Raw genomic sequence first — 19,048 nt, 5'->3', positions numbered from 1 at the left:
TTAAGTCCCATTGAACTGAGTTATGTGAATGATAACTGCTTAATAGTTAAGTCTAGCACTGCACTCTTTAGCGTGTGGTTTTTAGGGATCTGATTCTTGGCAAGCGGGCTGTCAGTCTTAAATAAAGATGTCCAGTAATTGGCGGATTTCAGCCTCCATACTGGCTGATTCCCTTGATTACAATATTTAATTCAGTGTATCATTGCACTCTATGAAATTGTCCCCGAGTGGATTTCTCACAAAGCTGAATTCTGAGAGTGAAAATTAACAAGGCTGCATTCAAAGTGGACCAGTGCCTAGAAGAAAGTAAGATTGAACTAGGACCTATGCCATCTTTCTTCTAACAGTGTTATCCATGTCCTCTTTTAGGTAACCTGGAGAATGGTGATGAGCACGAAACAGCTGATTTTTCAGTAGAATTGGCTCGGGGAAATGCCAACTCACATTACAGGTATAAGGCAGATTAAGTTTTCTACTTTTCAAACAAGCCCATACAACTTCCTGTTTTCTTCCTGTCTAAAGCTTGGTATATGTGTAATGGCAAACCATGGTTTGGCAGTTTATGCTCGAGGTTCAAGCTTGCGTGCTTCCTCTTTCTTTACTTACTTGGTTTATGCAAGCCATAGTTTGCTGTTGCATCTGAGCCAAGGAAAAACAGATTAGCGCAAACCATCATTTATGCCTGCAAACCCTCAGAGAAATGTGTTTCAAAATGAGGTGTGCATGGAAACTATGCCTTGCAGTAACAAACAGTCACGAAGGAAACTTGAGAGGGGAGCTAGTGCATGAGTCAGGAGTAAAGTCAAAGGAACTCAATTTTCTGGGGATCTGGATAATGTGGTGGCGTGTAATGGATAACTAATACTAGTCATTATGGTGCAATCAAAATGAATGAGAGTTGAGCATTGAAATGGATTGTGCCCAGTCTTGTTCGTGTAGTTAACATGTCTTCCGTAGGCTCTTTTTCAGGTTTACCTTTTTTTTTCTTTTTAAAATCAGGGAAGAAGTGAGCCCCCCTGTCAAAGAGAACTCTCTGCATGATCTGCTGCCCTCGGCCACCGTGCCAGAACCGATGACTGTTGGTAAGTCTCTGCTGAGCCGGATTCAGAAGCCTGTTGTTGTTGTCTTTCCATTCCATCCAAGCAAATGCTTTGTCAGGATAAGTTCCAGTTCACTGGCCAGCATTGGCAAGAGTTCCTATCAGTTTCATAGAATTGATTCAGCCGTCTCCCTGCGTAGTGGCCTCCCAATGTTTTCAACTGCAACCCTCGTCAGCCCCAGCCAGCAGGGCCAGTGGATAGAGATGGTTGGAGCTGTACCCTGACAGCATCTGGAGGGCATCAGATTAGGATAGGCTGGGCTAATTCAATTTTGGGGCTATAAATCGGTAGCCCAGTAGGCAGTGAAACACAATATTGGGAATATAAAACCCAAAAATTCGGAAGCAAAACCTCCATAACTTGAGAAGAGCATTGCAGGATCAGACGAAAGGCTCAGTTAATCTTTCACTATGTTTCTAATAACAGTTGGCTAGATGTGCCTTGGAAGCTTACGGCATCTTCTCCCCCTTATTGTGACCCCCAAGGTATAATTACGTGCAATCAGCAGGGAAAGAGGTGGGGAAAGCTCTGCTTTACTCCAAAGCGGTCTGTTGTTAATTCTGCTATTAGTTACTGCGTTTATGGAATCTTCATAAATGAAATGAATTTGACTTCACATCCAAAGGCAAACTCCTCCGTTGTCTTCCGAGACTGATGGATGCCAACAAATAACAATCTCTTACTAAGGAAGAATCTCAAAAGCAATTTCATAATACATTAAAAACAGTCACACATATGAAAACATAATGAAATGTGTTCAGATATTGACTGGGATTAAAAAAAATCTCCCTGTATGGAAGGGAGGAAAGTCTTCAGCAGGTGCCCCAAAGAGGACAGAGAAGGAACCTGATATGCAGCTGGAGGGAGTTACCATAGGCTGGTGCTTCCTGGTTCTGACCTTGTGCAGAACAGACTCCTGATAAGAGTCTCTGCATTATACAGTGGTGCCCCGCAAGACGAACGCCTCGCAAGACGGAAAACCCGCTAGACGAAAGGGTTTTCCGTTTTGGAGGCGCTTCGCAAAACGAATTTCCCTATGGGCTTGCTTCGCAAGACGAAAATGTCTTGCGAGTTCCTGTGGGGTTTTTTCCCTCCCCCCCTCTTTTCCTAAGCCTTAAACCGCTTATCAGCTGATCCGCTGATAAGCTGCTTATCAGCTGATCCGCTAAAAACCGCTAATAGCGCTAATCCGCTAAGCTGTCAATGGGCTTGCTTCGCAAGACGAAAAAACCGCTATACGAAGAGCCTCACGGAACGGATTAATTTCGTCTTGCGAGGCACCACTGTAGCCTCTTCTGCAGAGCAGTGATTGGTTGGATATATAAAGGATGAGACCGCCTAGTCCAGGGGTCAGCAAACGTTTTCAGCAGAGGTCTACTGTCCCTCAGACCTTGTGGGGGCCCGGACTGTATTTTTTGGGGGGAAATGAATGAATTCCTATGCCCCACAAATAGCCCAGAGATGCATTTTAAATAAAAGCACACATTCTACTCATGTAAAAACACGCTGATTCCCAGGCTGTCCACGGGCCAGATTTAGAAGGCGATTGGGCCGGATCCAGCCCCCGGGCCTTAGTTTGCCTACCCATGGTCTAGTCGCTAGTGGGTTGTCTGTTGTGGAAGGACTTCAGCTAACCACCATTCTTTCAACCTAGGTTAGTCATAGCTGTGTATATCAAAGCCATTATTGGGTTGAGGCCAATATGCTGTGACATCTTGTATATCCATCACAGTCTCAAAGATAACCCTGGGAGTCATGTCTTGTCTGTAGTGTCCAAGCACTGAATTATTATTTTGGTGACTTCTGTGTTCCATTGAGCATCTTCCAAAAGCATCACTTTGTTATAGTTTTTAGTGTCTGGGCCTAGGCTAAAATTATTACCATCAGCATCATCTGTTTATTTGCATGCCAGTTTCCCACAAAATTGTGCCCAAATCTGCTCAGCCTCTCAACCAAACAACAAGAAATATAACTATTCAAAAGACTTATCAAAAACAATAAAAACATTTTTCAGCAAATATGGAAAATAAATCCATATTACAGGTGAAGAGCAAAGGCTTTTGAGATGTTCGTTCAGTATTTTGTCTGTTTCATAATGCACTTGGAGCTGAAATTTAGAAAGTGCGCCTTAAATTTAACCTGCCATAAACATTCAGAACAGGCTGGGAATTTATATATGATTTATCCAAATCTGTATCTACCGTTATTTTTTAGGTGCTGAATTTGTTTGTGCAACGTGGCAGGGAGGTTTAATATCTGGAATGCAGAGCTTGTTTTGTCAAAACAGTTTTTAAAAATAAAACTGATTGGCAGCTGATAGATTTCCATAGATTGGCAGTAAAACATTTCTTCCGATGAGTATTAAAAAATTGTTTGAGTCTTCCTTGTGCAGGGTGCTAAAATATTGGTCACCAGTAGGGGGAGCAATTGCTCCTGTGCTCACTTGCTACTTCTAACTCTTGGCCAATTTAGCAAAAACATTATATGGGATAATTTTTCTCTGCTTTCGTGGGTGATATTTAACCTCATTTTCAGCTATCCTGGAAGTTGATTTAAACCCTTAAACATCAAAGGTCAACCCAGGGTACCTATAGAGCAGGAGACATTAAACATCAAAGATAAACGCTGGCTCACCTTTTAAGCAAAGAGGGTGTCTTCCGAAGTCGGTGTAGGAATTCCTCGCTTAACACATGGTTTGCAAAATAAAATAAATGTCCTAATAGGAAACTGAAGCAAAGTTGGTTCCACATAGTAATTCGGCACTTATGTGGTCACCTGCAGTGGGCTCAAGTTGTGGTCCAATCATCAGTAACTCCAGCGTTCTCCAACCTGGTGCCCTCCAGAAGATGTTGATTGGTTGTTGAGCTATGACTGCCACCATCCCTGACTGTTGGTTATGGTGGCTGGGTTTGATGGGAGTTGTAGTTCAAGCACATCAGAAAGTGGGTAGTTTAGCCTCCTTCATCTAGTGTTTAGAGTGTTGGACTCCCGGTAGTCAGTCAGTCAGTTTTATTGCACATAGCCAAAGGCTATGTACATAGAATCATTCAACAATTAAAAGAAAATATGCTGGATTAATAAAAAAAACTTAAAACATTTATATTATCAAGACATTACCTACTCTAAACAGAACTATAAATGTACCTTAATATACAGGTTGGGATGCGGGTGGCGCTGTGGGTTGAACCACAGAGCCTAGGACTTGCCAATCAGAAGGTCAGCGGTTCGAATCCCCGCGACAGGGTGAGCTCCCGTTGCTCAGTCCCTGCTCCTGCCAACCTAGCAGTTCAAAAGCATGACAAGTGCAAGTAGATAAATAGGTACCGCTCTGGCGGGAAGGTAAACGGCATATCCGTGTGCTGCTCTAGTTCGCCAGAAGCGGCTTAGTCATGCTGGCCACATGATCCGGAAGCTGTATGCTGGCTCCCTTGGCCAATAAAGCGAGATGAGCACCGCAACCCCAGAGTCGGCCACGACTGGACCTAATGGTCAGGGGTCCCTTTACCTTTACCTATACAGGTTAGGACATTAAACAATAAAATTTATAGGCTAAAATCATCACATGGCCACTAATATATTAAAAAATAATGTTAATTAATACAGTGTGCAATTATATTCAGAGTTTGGTGATAAAGATAGAATATAGCTTGATGTAGATAGGGTCAAATAAATTCATCTCCTTTACAGTTTGTGGCTATCTTGGCTATATAATTTGCTCTGATTTTCCTAGCGGCAGTTGCAGCCTCCTGTAATAAGAGTGTGGCTTACCTGTGGCCCTCAAAATGTTGCCGTTGGCTGTGCTGGCTGGGGATGATGGGGGTTGCGAGTTCAAAACATCGGGAGGGTCCCTAGAGCGATGAAAGCTTGACCTACTTTAACCTGGTACCACGTGGCTTCCTGTAAGTGAGGTCGCAACCAACACCATGCAGGTAAAGCTCTCTTACACCACTTAAAGAAGAAGTGTGCATGCACATGAAAGCTCATACCAATAACAAACTTAGTTGGTCTCTAAGGTGTTACTGGAAGGAATTTTTTAATTATTATTATTTTGTTTTGACCACTTAAACAGTAATGGGAAATCCTGGGAACTGTAGTTTAAGGGTGCTGGGAATTGTAGCTCTGTGAGGTCAGCATTCTGAACAAAGCTACAGCTCCCAAGATTCTCCATGACTGTTAAAAGTGGTATAAGAGTGCTTTAAATGTAGGGTGTGCTTGTGACCTAAGCTATGCCTTCCTTTTCTGCCTGCGGAGCACTCGCAGCATAAGAAAACCCAGAAAGAACACACACTATCAAAAGGGAAACAGCACAAACACCAGTATAAAGCAACTAAAAATCAGCCATCTAAAAATTGCAACCCAAACCCTCAGCAATAAAACAAAACAGTAAAAGCCTGCTGAAAGTTAGAATTTTTTCACCTTGGAGTGATATTTCTAGCCATGGTGCTCTCTGTTTCCTATATTTCACAGTGGCTTAGTGCAGATTAACACTGTCTGATCTCTTAGCCCCGTTTGCTCGCTTGATTCTTCCTTTTCATCCATCTGCCCCTTTCCATTTTGCAGCTAACTGTGGTTCGTGTTATCTTTGTGCTGGCGATTTTGCTAACTGTAGTTAGTGCCAAACCACAGTTTCTAACAATAATTAGAAGCAGGCTTGCAGGCAGTAGTCATGCGTGAACGCAAGCAACTACTGTACCATATTGTGAATCCACAACTTTCTGCTAGTTTCCCAAATATGTACCCAGATGCTGTGACAAATTGGAATAATTGAAATATATTAATATACAATAATGGCGAAATACATTGGAGCATTTTAACCGCCTGGTGTTGATCAGAGCTTTGGTCTGGCTCAGCTCTGTCTACACTGAGTGGCAGTGGCTATGTCTATGCCTATGCATTTGCAAAGTATCTTGTTTTAATGTATGACTTTCCACCCTTCTATTACTAGGGAACGGGTTCTGAGTAGGGAGACTTCCAGCTGGTTGCGTAGCAACTCACTTCTATAAACATGTAGCAGGTGTATAATAAGAAGTACTGTGTGATAATAAAAGCCACAAGACCCACAGCTACAAGTGGTTTTTGACAGCAGGGTTTTGTTATGTTTTAAAGGCAGTGGTTGCAACCTATGTTTTGTTGAAAGAGGAACTTTCTGCTCCTTGTTTCTTTCCTTGCCAAGTCTGGAAGCACCTCTTCCCCCTTTTTTGTCCAATATGCTTTGCTAACGCATCTCACAGAACTTCCGCTCTTCAAAAGTGTAGCGACTCTCCTGGTCTTATCTGCATCAGATCGCTTAGGAGCGTACTGTATTGTCTATACCAGGGGTCAGCAAACTTTTTCAGCAGGGGGCTGGTCCACTGTCCCTCATACCTTCTGGGGGGGCCGGACTATATTTTGGAAAAAAATATGAACGAATTCCTATGCCCCACAAATAACCCAGTGATGCATTTTAAATAAAAGGACACATTCTACTCATGTAAAAATACACTGATTCCCGGTCCATCTGCGGCCTGGATTTAGAAGGCGATTGGGTCAGATCTGGCCCCCGGGCCTTAGTTTGCCTAGCCATGGTCTACATGGACTGGCAGCAGCTCTCCAGGAGGCCAGGAGTCTCTTCCATCCCTACCTGGAGATTCCACTGGGGACTAAACCTGGGAAATTCTGCATGCAAGGCAGATGCGCCACCACTGAGCTCGTCCCCCTTTGCCTTAAATCCACCAGTCTTCCTGAAACACCAGCCTTGAAAGTATTGCTTTAGGTTGCAGTCCTATGCACAAGCCTGGAAGTGAGTCTCATTGAAACCAATGGGATTTCCTTCTGAGCAAAGAGCCATAGGATTGCTTTGTTTGTTGTGGAGTAACATTTTCATCAACAGAGAGGAAGCGAGGAGTAGGTTTTTTGTTTTTGTTTTTTTACTTCTGCCATTGTGTAATGTATATACAATTGAACAACAACAACTGCTCCCCAATAAATATGGCCATAGGATGAGGCCATCACTAGTTGATAGAGCCCATTTTGTTGTATACAAAATTCTAAGCCATTTTTTAAACAAGAAGAAGAAGAAGAAGAAGAAGAAGAAGAAGAAGAAGAAGAAGAAGAAGCCAGTATTAAAAACTGATCAAATGTCTGTATACAAGAAATGTGTCCCCATTATCAAGGTTCTTGGAGCAGGACTAAAGCTTTCCTATGTTATTTCCTATACGCTGTTATGTTTCTGTTCCCTATAATGTGTCAGATGAATCTGTAAATTAAAAGGAAAAAACCACCACCACTCAGAGAAATCAAATTTATATTCTGGCATTGAGCTACAGAAGCAATTTGAGAATAAGGTCTTAGCCAAGAGTATATCTGGATATATGCTGACAGATGAGTTCACTTTACAGCTCCTTCTCAAGAGGTGATTGTGAGCTATCCTTATCTAATCCTTGACTAGCCACCAAGAGTTTTTTTAAATTAATAACGTGCCCTGGAGAAGGGGTACATCTGTACTAAAGCATGTCTCTTCCTGAGCACACGTTCTTCTGAGTTCTGTTTGTATTCCTGCTCCTACTGATAAATCTGTCAGACAAAGCCATTTGGAAGCGAAATGTTCCAAGACTCAGTGGCGCTTTCGGACAGTCTGTATTTTCCACCGTGGCCTGGTTGCTTATTGGGAGTCATAACACAAATGTCGCGGACATCAGATATCTGTGGAGGAAATTATTTAGCCTCTCTCTTGATTCCAAAAGCTTGCAGGCAGGCAGGCAGGCAGGGGGGTTGTGGTTTAGGTATTCATCTAAAGCTTTTTCAGCCCCTTCTTGGGCAATCTTCTGCGAGCCACATGCCATTGGTGGCTGGGGCCAGAGGCAAAAGGGGACAGAGCAATAGTGCAAAATTTACAGTGGGCACCTTTGTACACTTGCACAACTCTCTTTGACCTTCAGGCAACCGAGAGTCATGATCAGGGTTTAAGGATTCATTCCAGGCAGACAAAAGCAGTCTAGGATAAGGTTACCAGATTTTTTTCAAAGAATCTGGGGACACTTTTTTAAAAAAAGAGGGGAAAAAAAGGTTTTTTTCCAAAATAAGAAGTACCGTATTTTTTGCCCTATAGGACGCACTTTTCCCCCTCCAAAAATGAAGGGGAAATGTGTGTGCATCCTATGGGGCGAATGCAGGCTTTCGCTGAAGCCTGGAGAGCCCCACTGCCAGCCCCACAAGCTCGGGGGACAGCGGGGAGGCGGAACGCAGCCATCCCGCTGTCCCCCGACTTGGTTAGAAGGCTGGCGAGGGGGAGAAGCCTGCTCCTCCCCGTCACCAGCCCTGCAAACTCGGGGGACAGCAGGGAGGCGCAGCGCGCCATCCCACTGTCTCCTGACCTGGTTTGGAGGCTGGCGGAGGGCTTCCCCCTCCCCCAGCCCTGCAAGCTCCCAGAGCCATGCTGAAGGTGCAGCTTCGGCATCGCTCTGGATCCCGTTCTGGGGGCTGGGGGTGGGGGAAGCTCGGGCTTCCCCCGCCCCAGCCCCGCGCCTGGGGGCGGAAATAATTTCCCCCCCTTTATTCCCCCCCCCAATCTAGGTGCATCCTATGCGCTGGTGCGTCCTATAGGGCGAAAAATACGGTAATATCTTCTCTTCTGGGTCTCCTCTGTCGCATGACCTTCCTCTGGGCCCCGGCCCGATCTCTTGGAGGGCTATCTGCCGTGGAGTAGGCTTGGATCGGGTCAGGCCTAGGCTCGGCCACGTGTCCTTGCCCTCACGGTGCTCTCCTACCTTTATTCCTCAACGGCGGCAGGCCGCGGCTCCCCTCTTTTCTCCTTCCTCTTTCTCTTCCTTCTCCTTTCCTCCTTCTCCCTGCGTCTGGGTTTTTACTGGCCCTGGAGCGCTGCTGGGCAGTCGGCCAGGTGGCCGGGCGCTCTCGATTTGGGTCATGGGGGGGGTCAGTGGTTCCCCCAGTTGACGCGCCGGGCATCCCCAGTTCCCCCTCAGCAGTGGCAGCAGCAGTCTCAGCAGCCCAGAGCCAGCCTGGTAGTGCAGTTGGCTCTGGCTGGCTTCAGGAGCTGCTCGCTGCTGTGGCACCCGCCGCCATTTTGCCTAGCCGGAAGTCCCCATATGATGTGTTTTGTGCCGTTGAACTAATAAATCTACAACACTTAAAATATAAACCTGGAGGCGTTAAATGAAATCCGGGGACATTTCGGTGATGGATTTTATCCTGGGATAGATTTGTAAATCCAGGGACTGTCCCCGGGAAACGGGGAAATCTAGTAACCATAGTCTGGGAGGGAGTGTCAGGGGTGAGAGAGAGTCTTAGAAAGTCAGACAAAGAAATTTGGAAGGCTGCATTTGACCTCTGGGTCTGAGATTCTCAAACTCTGTTCTAAATTTTACAATACATTAAAAACACCAGCACCAAGCAAAACACCACATTGATAACATGTATGAATTTCAGAGCTTTCGTTGTGTTAGACACATAACTGGAGCGATATATTCCATTTCTCTCCCTGCCCCCTGTTTTCTTCCGCAGCTGAACTTCGGCAAGCCATTGTGGCCATGATGAATAGAAAGCATGAACTGGAAGAGCAGAGCAGGTAACCAGAGTGCAGTGCCTTGGTCAACCTCATGCTAAGATGCTATATCCACAGCATTAGGGCGGGAGGAGTTTTCCTGGATTGCATTTGCATGTGAAGGGGTCAAGAGGATGCTGCCCCACCAGACTCCTCCCTTTGTACCCCACTAATTTTGCCTCCATGCTAGCGCACATATTGGTCCTGTGTTTGGTGCCAGCGTGAAGGGAGCCCTGTGCACTTAGTGGTGTGCAAGGACTCCTCCGGTGCTCAGGAACCCTGAGTGAGACACACCTGTACAGGTTTGGGGTCCCTTGACACTGGCCCTGGAGTAAACGCATATTGTGGTCCTTGTGTCCCTCTCTGCTAAACCAATAAGCAGTAAGGAATGGTGGGGGAAACATGAAATGAGTCATCACTAGAGGTGTGCATCTTGAATAATTGTTGCTGAACGGTCATACCATTTGATGTTTCCTAATAATCTGTTTCAAGCGCCGTTCATTTGCATATGAATAAAACAGTAATTCTGGAGGAGCCAACGTTTTTTTGTTTTTAGATAGCGCATGCATGTGCTGCAGACAGCACCGTCCCAGTAGAGGCATTCCCTCCTGTACAATGACATCTTTTGATTTGTAACAGCTGGCCTTCACACCAGACTTCTGGGTGGGGAGGTTAAAGGGGGTGGGGTGGAAATTGTCGGTTTGATTTGGATTACGATGAGGTTGAGGTTTTGTTTATTTGCTAGTTAGTGGGCCAGAGTATTTCTTTGTTTATTATATGAGGGTGGCGCTGTGGGTTAAACCACAGAGCCTAGGGCTTGCCAATCAGAAAGTTGGTGGTTCGAATCCCTGCGATGGGGTGAGCTCCCATTGCTCGGTCCCTGCTCCTACCAACATAGCAGTTCAAAAGCACATCAAAGTGCAAGTAGATAAATAGGTACCGCTCCAGCGGGAAGGTAAACGGCATTTCTGTGCACTGCTCTGGTTCACCAAGAAGTGGCTTAGTCGTGCTGGCCACATGACCTGGAAGCTGTACGCCGGCTCTCTCGGCCAATAAAGCGAGATGAGCACCGCAACCCCAGAGTTGGCCACGACTGGACCTAATGGCCAGGGGTCCCTTTACCTTATACAGCTAGTATGTCCCCACCACCCCATGGATGTTATGTTCTTTGAAATACTAATGTATTGTATAATTCCCCCCACCATTTCCCCTTAGGGTATAATGTACTGTATTTTTCAACTTCTTCTTCTTCTGTAAGTCACTTGGAGACCTTCAGGCAACAAGCGACAAATAAGTTTAATGAATGAATGAATATTGAAACAGGCCTGCCTTGACAAGTGTGATGCCATGATGGACGGTGCTGTGTCCATAACACTGTGCTCTCCCCCCCCCTCAGTTCCTTGCGGAACCTCCTCGACGGAGAGATGGAGCATTCTGCGGGGCTTCGGCAAGAAGTCGACAACCTGAAGAAGAAAGTTTCCGAGCAGGAAGAGCGCTACACCGTGAAGATCCAGGCCTTAGCAAGGTAGGGAAGTGTGGGTGATGTGGCTTCCCTGGGTCTGGTGGGAGGTAAAGGTACCCCTGCCCGTACGGGCCAGTCTTGACAGACTCTAGGGTTGTGCGCCCATCTCACTTAAGAGGCCAGGGGCCAGCGCTGTCCGGAGACACTTCCGGGTCACGTGGCCAGCGTGACAAAGCTGCATCTGGAGAGCCAGCGCAGCACACGGAAACGCCGTTTACCTTCCCGCCAGTAAGCGGCCCCTATTTATCTACTTGCACCCGGAGGTGCTTTCGAACTGCTAGGTTGGCAGGCGCTGGGACCGAGCAACGGGAGCGCACCCCGCCACGGGGATTTGAACCGCCGACCTTTTGATCGGCAAGCCCAAGGAGCTGAGGCTTTTACCCACAGCGCCACCTGCGTCCCATCTGGTGGGAGGTAGCCTGATGCTAAGGAAGCTTGCCTTTCCTTGGAGATGCTCCTCCACCCAAGACCTGTCTGGAGAACACTCAGGCTACCAACCTGTGGCTGGGAAGTGACTGTGTATGAGCAAACTGCAAATTATCTTCCTTTATTATGCAAGGTGATTTGTCTCATGAATACAGTGGTACCTTGGGTTACATACACTTCAGGTTACATACGCTTCAGGTTACAGACTCCGCTAACCCAGAAATCGTGCTTCAGGTTAAGAGCTTTGCTTCAGGATGAGAACAGAAATTGTGCTCTGGCAGCATGGAGGCAGCAGGAGGCCCCATTAGCTAAAGTGGTGCTTCAGGTTAAGTACGGACCTCCAGAACGAATTAAGTACTTAACCCGAGGTACCACTGTCCGTTGAAATGAAAAGCTTTAATCCCTGTTGTGAGGGGGGAACAAACCCCGCAAATGCCCACTATTTACGTTGATACAAGTTAACATATTATGTTTAGTGAGGTTATTATTTCCAAACAAAGAGAAATCACTTTTAAAGCAACAACAAATGTTTCTGGGTGTTCCCCTCCCCACTACATAATATTCACAAGGACCCATTTGGCTGAACCATGTCCACACATTTGTGTGGAGTGTTCCACTGAAATGAAGAGAAACTACGCAGCGACAGTTCAAGTAGGGCTGGATGCAATTTCACCAAAATAAGGCAGGCAAAGAACAAAACATTCATATCCTTTCCTCTGCAAGCTCTGCTGTAATATTTAAGGTTTCAAGGAAGATTGTGTCCTACGTGGATGAGGTTAGGCTCAGCTGCTGCCCCCTTCCAGCTGTGCTTTCTTCTAGGTCAGGGGTTGGCAACCTAAGGCCCATGGGCCACAAGCGGCCCATGGGGGTCGTTTAACCGGCTCATGGACCCCCGCCGCCTGCTCGGTCGGCTCCCGTGTGCTGCGCTAAACTGGCATGGAGCAGAGCGGGGACCACCTTCCGCAACACTGGCTGGCTTCCCATTGGCCGCAGGAAGCTCCTGCAGCCAATGGGAAGCTGCGCACGCCTCCTCTGTGCCGGAAGGAGCACCGGAAATAGCATTTGTGTGCACGCACTCCGGCCCATCACGGCGTCTGCGGGACTGTGAACCAGCCCAAGCCACAAAAACTTTGCCATTCTAGGTTGAGCAAACCAAGTTTGGTAGCTTCTGGGTTGTCCTTAGATCTCAACCCTCCACCCCAGTGATCTTCAGCTGGTCTAGACCTGAGTCCCACCTCCCGGCTCCCGAGCAGCAACATGGGACCTGCTTTCATATTTTTACTTTGGATTTATACTTAATAGTGCTAATGATGCACTTTGTTTAATCCTAAAACAACAATCTGCAGAGAAATGTATGTGGTGTAACGCCAGCACTACTACTGAATGAAAACTAGTTCTGCAGTGAGGCATGAGCACCTGATTCGCCGAAAATATGTATCTTATTTTTTAAAAATGGTTCCTTCTTTTCTCCTGCCACATCACCTCACCTGTGGAAATTGATACAAATGAGCATCTAATCGCAAGAATGGGCCCTAGTCCAAACTCACATGAGGTGCCCCTTTGGTCTGGTCAGCTTCAGCTGGAATCTCATATGGTGGCAACAGCTTTGCTGCAGCCCACTGGTTGAAGACCTATGTTCTGTTGGTTTCTGCTTTCTTCACTGTGCAGCGAAATGCTTGTCACAAGACATTGTTTACACTCCACAGTCAGAGTTGCTGTTGGATTTCCCATGGGAATGGGAGACTGGATGTGACGTACACTGGCTTCCTGTTTTTTCACTGTTCTCTCGGTGCTTCCGAAGAGAGAGGTTGCTTCTCTGCTCTCGCAGAGGCAAGATGCATGTTTGTAAGCTCTCAGCATTGAAGTGTAAATAAAGTAAAGTAAAGTATGTGGCACGTACTACTCATCCTTCCGCTGTGCAGAAGAGCCTGCAAAAACAACATGTTCTATCCTTCAGAGCCCAGACTTTGTCTTTATTTCAGAGTTCCAGTTTTGAGTTCTGTACACAGGCGTGGCAGCACCCAATGAAGGATGCTTTTTGCAAAGGGAGCTGCAATTAGCCCTATCGCTATCGGTCCCCTTTCTTTAGGGACCTTGCTTCTGGGTGCAGGGACCAAATGTTGTCTTGGGTACTGGAAATAGAAACTCCACAAAAGGAATCTGATATCCCCTCTTAGCTTGTTGCACTTTTCTTTGTTTACTGCTATGTCTGTATCCCATCATTCCACCAAGGAGCTCTAGGGTGTGGTACATGGTTCTCCCTCTCCCCATTTTTATCCTCACAACAACCCTGTGAGGTAGTTTAGACTGAGAGTGGCCCAAGAGTGAGCTTTATGGCTGAATTGAGGATTTGAACCCTGGTTCCCAAGGTTCTAGTCCAGCATGTGCATTTTCTCTCTCTTCTGGAATAGGTCAACCCAATTAGTAAGCTCTGTGTCTTGCAAACTCTTTCCCAATATGTTATTCCAATCTCTTTCTTTCTTTTCTTTTTAAAAAAAGAGTGAATAGATTTTCTTAACAACACTGAGTTTTGTGCTATTTAGGGATGATGGATTATGTTTGAATGATGAGCAAGCAACTCAATAGATTTTGTTAAACCGGTTTCCTGTGCTTTTTTTTTCTTTTTTCTGCTTGGTGTTGTTGTCTTGTTGATGCTCCAGTGCTCCATAATGCAACTCTGCTGTTTTCGATTTTGAAATTGGTTCCAAAAACCTGTCACCGTTCACCTTTTGCTGATTGATACATGCGGTAGTAACTCCATCTGTAGTCATTTCTACTGGAGTCTTCCTAGGTTGATTGCGGAACACAGGCGTGTTTTAACATTTCTCAGAAAGTTTGCGATATCGCTCAGTGTTAATACAAATAGGTCAGCTGTCAGCTTCAATACAGCAACAAATATATCTAAGCCTTTGCTGCAAAATTTCGAATAACAAAGAGAGACTCGAGCACCACACTTCTCAAAAGTATCTTGAATATCGGCTGTTGTAGCATAAAAACAAGAGAGTCCTTTAGGTTGAAATTATGGGTCTCTCCACCCCCTGGAACAGTCTTTCTGTCCTAATTCCAAGCTGAGTCAACAGTCCTGTATGTCATCTGTTGAAGCACTTAAGTAGGGATTGTGATGTCAGGTAACAGCTTCAAAGCGGGCTGTTCTCAGCACCAATCAGCTGATCGTTGCTGGGTGCACACACCTTCAAAGGAGCTCGCTATAAGTACTGATCAGCTGACCAGTGGTTCCAGGAACTCCCTTTTGAAGTCCATTTGTAGGTGCAATGTGAATGCAAGCAACACCTGCAAACAAAAAACTTCATTGGGATTGAGGAGCCAAATTAGTCTGGTAAGCCAGATCTTTACCTTCTCCCACCCCTGCAAGCCAGCTTTCCCAGGTGGGTGGGGCCATGCATCTGCCAATCATCTGATGTCAGGTGACTGATAGGTGGGCAGTCCCACTCACCTCTCAGAGTTGAGCTGCCCATGTAGGGGTCGGCTTCTGCTCTGCCAGCGTGTTTCTTGCAGGGAACGCATTGGCAAAGCATCATCCTTCAGGATTGAACCCTCTGCTCACCAACTGATGTCACCCAGTGGCAACAACTGATGGACGGGTGGGTGTCATTCTTTGGGCCAGCTGGGACCCCCTTGAGAACCAGGATTGCCCCATGGGACAGAGGTTCCCCACCATGGGCTCGATGGACCAGTGGATTGACTTGGTATAGGCATCTTCCTGTGTTCAGCTGAGAAGAGTGCTTGTTCTGGGGATGTGGTTACTCTTTGGACAGCTAGCATGGACTTGTTAGAATTCCTGCTCCATGATTGCAGTCATGGGATTGGTGTCTATCACACGACGGTATATGTTTTGACTCCACAGAGTAGGAAGTGACGAAAACAGGATGTTTGTATTACAGTTTTCTGTGAAGTGGGACTATTGTTCTTTGTTCTTTTTCTCTTTGCTGTCTGATGCTAGAGAGAGAGGGAGCCATGTTGCAGTGCTCTGTGTGTGTTTGTATGTAAATAAAGTAGATTAGCCAAAATGCTGAGTTGCTGAGGTCTGTCACGCATGATGCGCAAACTCTGCAGATCCCTAAGTGTGCCGGTGTCGGTTGGCATTGGTCACTGTGATGTTCGGGCTGAAGAAAGCTTTTGAAGCTCCCGAATGATGGACCAGGAGGGAGGGAACATGCCAGTCAGGTATGTGTCTCTGCCAGGGTCCTACTCAAGTGTAGGCTGAACTCCTGACAGGACTGTGGTGACGCTGTCAGTACCCTGTAGCAGACTTCATAAATCCTTCAACTAAGACTGTTCAGCTTCCCGGCTTGTCTCTTTAGGAAACGGAGTGGATGGCAATGGAAAGTAGCAAAAATTAGCTACTGACTAAGCTTAGATTCTTGGTATGAAAAGCTGAAGCTCTGAACGTGCCTTTTGCTCAGCTCTTCTTTCAGCGGTAGACTAAGCAGAGTGGATTTGCCCGAGTAACTCTACATATTAGTTGGCCAGAACTGGTTTTGAATTTGCATTCAAGGTGTCTGAAATCTTCCAAATGAAAGGGCATTCGTAATCATTCCATGTTTGGCAAAATAGAAGCGCAACTTTCCCAAGCTCTTGCTGCTGTGTTTGTCTTATCTTATTTTCTTTTTTTAAATTAAAATCAAATCTCATAAGTTATCATTTGGAAGTACGCGGAATGGGGCTGGAATCAACCATTTATGCCCAAGAACCGTGCAATTTTATTTGACAGCCAATCATAAGATCTCTCTCTCTCTGTGTGCGCGTTTGTTTCCTTTTCCTTTGAGCTTTCACCAGGGCAGCAATTCTGCGAGGCAAGGAAGTGGAGAGGAAGTGCAATCTCATAGTCTCCCTATCTAAATTCTTTACCAAAGAGATGGTGATGTCTTAAATTGCTTTCGGAACAGAATTAAAACAAATTTCCAGAGAAGAGGCTTGCGTGCAGCTGTTGGCTATGGGACTTCTTATGTTCTGAGCAGAGGAACCAAGGAGGTGGCTTGTGAGATTCCCATCCCTGGAGACAGATGCTACCATAGAGGAACCTTTAGGTTCTAGTCGTACAGGGGCTGCTGCTCTACCCTGATTAATCTTGATGAATGCTCCTTGATGAATATATCCTCAGTGTGTGGCTTTCAGGCTGTGTTATCAATTTCTACATTTTCTGTGATGGTTTTGTTCATGTTTTGGTATCTATAAAATTTAGTTCGCCTTCTCTAAAATCACCAGAAATTGTGTGTGTGTGTGTGTGTGTGTGTGTGAGATTCTGACTAAACATTAAAAATAACATTCTGACAGTAAGAGCTTTTTGACAGTGGAGCAGAGTGTGGTGGACTCTCCTTCATTGGATAAATAAAGTTTGATGGCCACCTGTCACGGAGTCATTAGCTGTGATTCCTGCATTTCAGTGGTTTGGACTAGATGAATCTTGATTTTCCTCCCAACTCTACAATTCTATGATTCCAAGTACAGTAACAAGTATTAACAATAAGAGCACAATATATAGCAGCATGTCAGTTCAGGATGCCATTAAGAAGATCAGTCATCAAAGCCAAGAGCAAAAAAGGAAGGAAGGAAGGAAGGAAGGAAGGAAGGAAGGAAGGAAGGAAGGAAATAGAAGGAGAAGGAATCAAGAAAGGAAAGGGAAGAGAGAGAATAAACTCTGGCAGAGCTGTGCTTGTTTACACTACAGTGGAACCTTGGTTGTTGAGCATAACCCGTTCCGGAAGACCGCTCGACTTCCGAAACGTTCAACAACTAAGGCGCAATTGCCAGTCGGCAAAATCCATTGAAAAAATAGAGAAATGAACCTCGGAAGCCATTCGACTTTTGAAGCATCTTCAAAAACAAAAGCTTTCACTTCTGGGTTGTTGGCGTTCGAAAGCCAAAATGTTCGACTTCTGAAGCATTCGACAACCAAGGTTCCACTGCATCTGAAATGGGGAAGTCTGGGTTAGGAAGAACTGAGACAAATAAAACCATGGTTCAAGTTCATGGCTAGTGAACTGAAAGTAAGCTAGAGATCCTTGATTTGGGTGTGATGCGTAACTCAAGTTTTCATAAACCAGTGGTCTAACATGGGAGTGGCCATGATACTCCTCACAGGTTGATAAACCATAGTTTACCAGAGGAGGAATATTAATATCTGAACTGGATTGTAGTTATTTAGCCTTTTATAACTTTGCACCTATGCTACTTCAAATCTATTTCAATTAAAAGCTTTGTTCAGTGGTTGAACTTTGATTTGTCAAAAGTCTGCGTTCCCTCCCTTCCGCATTACAGAAAGAGCAAATTTGTTTCCAGGATGGCATACAGCAATAACATGTTCCACTGAGCAAACATCTGAAAAAACGTAGTGTGTGTATGTGTGCAAAAGTTTCCTTTCCAAACCTGGCAGTAAAATGCAAGTGCCTGAAATTTATTAAAACATTTCATTAAGCATTTAGGGTGCTAAATAATTTACTTAGGGTTAGCTGAATAGCAGCTAAATTACATAACATGAATTCCAACACTTGTACAGCATGAATTTCATCCTTGAGCTCCAATCCTTCCCAAATGTAGAAACAGGACATTTTATGTAAGATTGTAACCAATCAAGTTTTTCTTGGAGTAGACCCACTGAAATTAATATACCTAAGTTAGGCATGCTTACTCATTTCAGTAGGTTTACTCTGAGCATGGCTATTGATAGCTGCAACCCATTATTTTTATATTAGCATGGGAAGACCTGTAATTGACATCTTGAAATATTGCCAGAGAGTTTCCAATACGTGAAAAAACCCCAAGAAGAAATGTATCTAATGAATTCAAAGCAGGATAGGTGCAAAGTAATTTTTAAACGACAAAGTACTGTATCCAGCTGTGTCCAGAATTGCTGTTGTTGGCATCCAGCTGTCTCGAGAGACAATGGAGTGCGCCTCCAAGGGTGAAGTTGGACCGCTGCTTTGACAGCACTGCAGTGACCTTCCCAGGGTGCAAGTCTGGGCAGTGTGTTCTGGGCTGCCCATAAGACAAGACCGCTCTTTCTGCCTCACTGATGTGGTCCAAAGGAAAGCAGAGCAATAGGTTTGGGACCAGCTTGGCTGCAGGAGTTGATGGAAAGAGGCATGCAAGGTGCCCTCCAACTGCCTTAGGGACTGCACTCTGGATTTGTGTAGGGCTTACTCTTTAGCCTTTTCTTCTCCTGAAGATATCCCACAAGGCAGTGGACGTTGAGGATCAGAGTTTTCCTTTTCCTAGATGGGCAACCTTCCCAGGTTGACGATCCCCACCTGCCTCTCACTTTCCTCTACAGCACGTGCAGAAATTGTCTTCTTTCCCATGGGACTCGTCCACTCCATCTGCCAGAGCCTGTCTTCACATGCAGGGGAAGTCCCTAGAAACACTGAAATTAGTGGAACAGCAATTTCTTTATCCTAATGCAAATTTGTTGCCTCATTCAAACTTTCATAAAAGTAATTTTGA

At 45.4% G+C, this 19,048-nt stretch overlaps 1 protein-coding gene across 3 annotated transcripts in view; it reads left to right on the top strand.

The window, feature by feature from the left end:
- The window catches only part of SNX29 (sorting nexin 29), a 231,346-nt gene that overhangs the window by 26,733 nt on the left and 185,565 nt on the right, over positions 1–19,048 (top strand). For all 3 annotated transcript variants that reach the window (XM_079952375.1, XM_079952373.1, XM_079952374.1), the window contains 4 exons: positions 370–451; positions 1,000–1,082; positions 9,600–9,663; positions 11,036–11,164. In XM_079952375.1, the coding sequence (XP_079808501.1) occupies positions 370–451; positions 1,000–1,082; positions 9,600–9,663; positions 11,036–11,164 (358 nt within the window). The remainder of the gene's footprint in view (positions 1–369; positions 452–999; positions 1,083–9,599; positions 9,664–11,035; positions 11,165–19,048) is intronic.

The sequence above is a fragment of the Podarcis cretensis genome, assembly GCF_951804945.1.
Source record: "Podarcis cretensis genome assembly, chromosome: 14".
NCBI lineage: Eukaryota > Metazoa > Chordata > Lepidosauria > Squamata > Lacertidae > Podarcis > Podarcis cretensis.
Note: the sequence above shows the minus strand (reverse complement) of the source record. Positions and strands in the feature narration are given on the sequence as shown.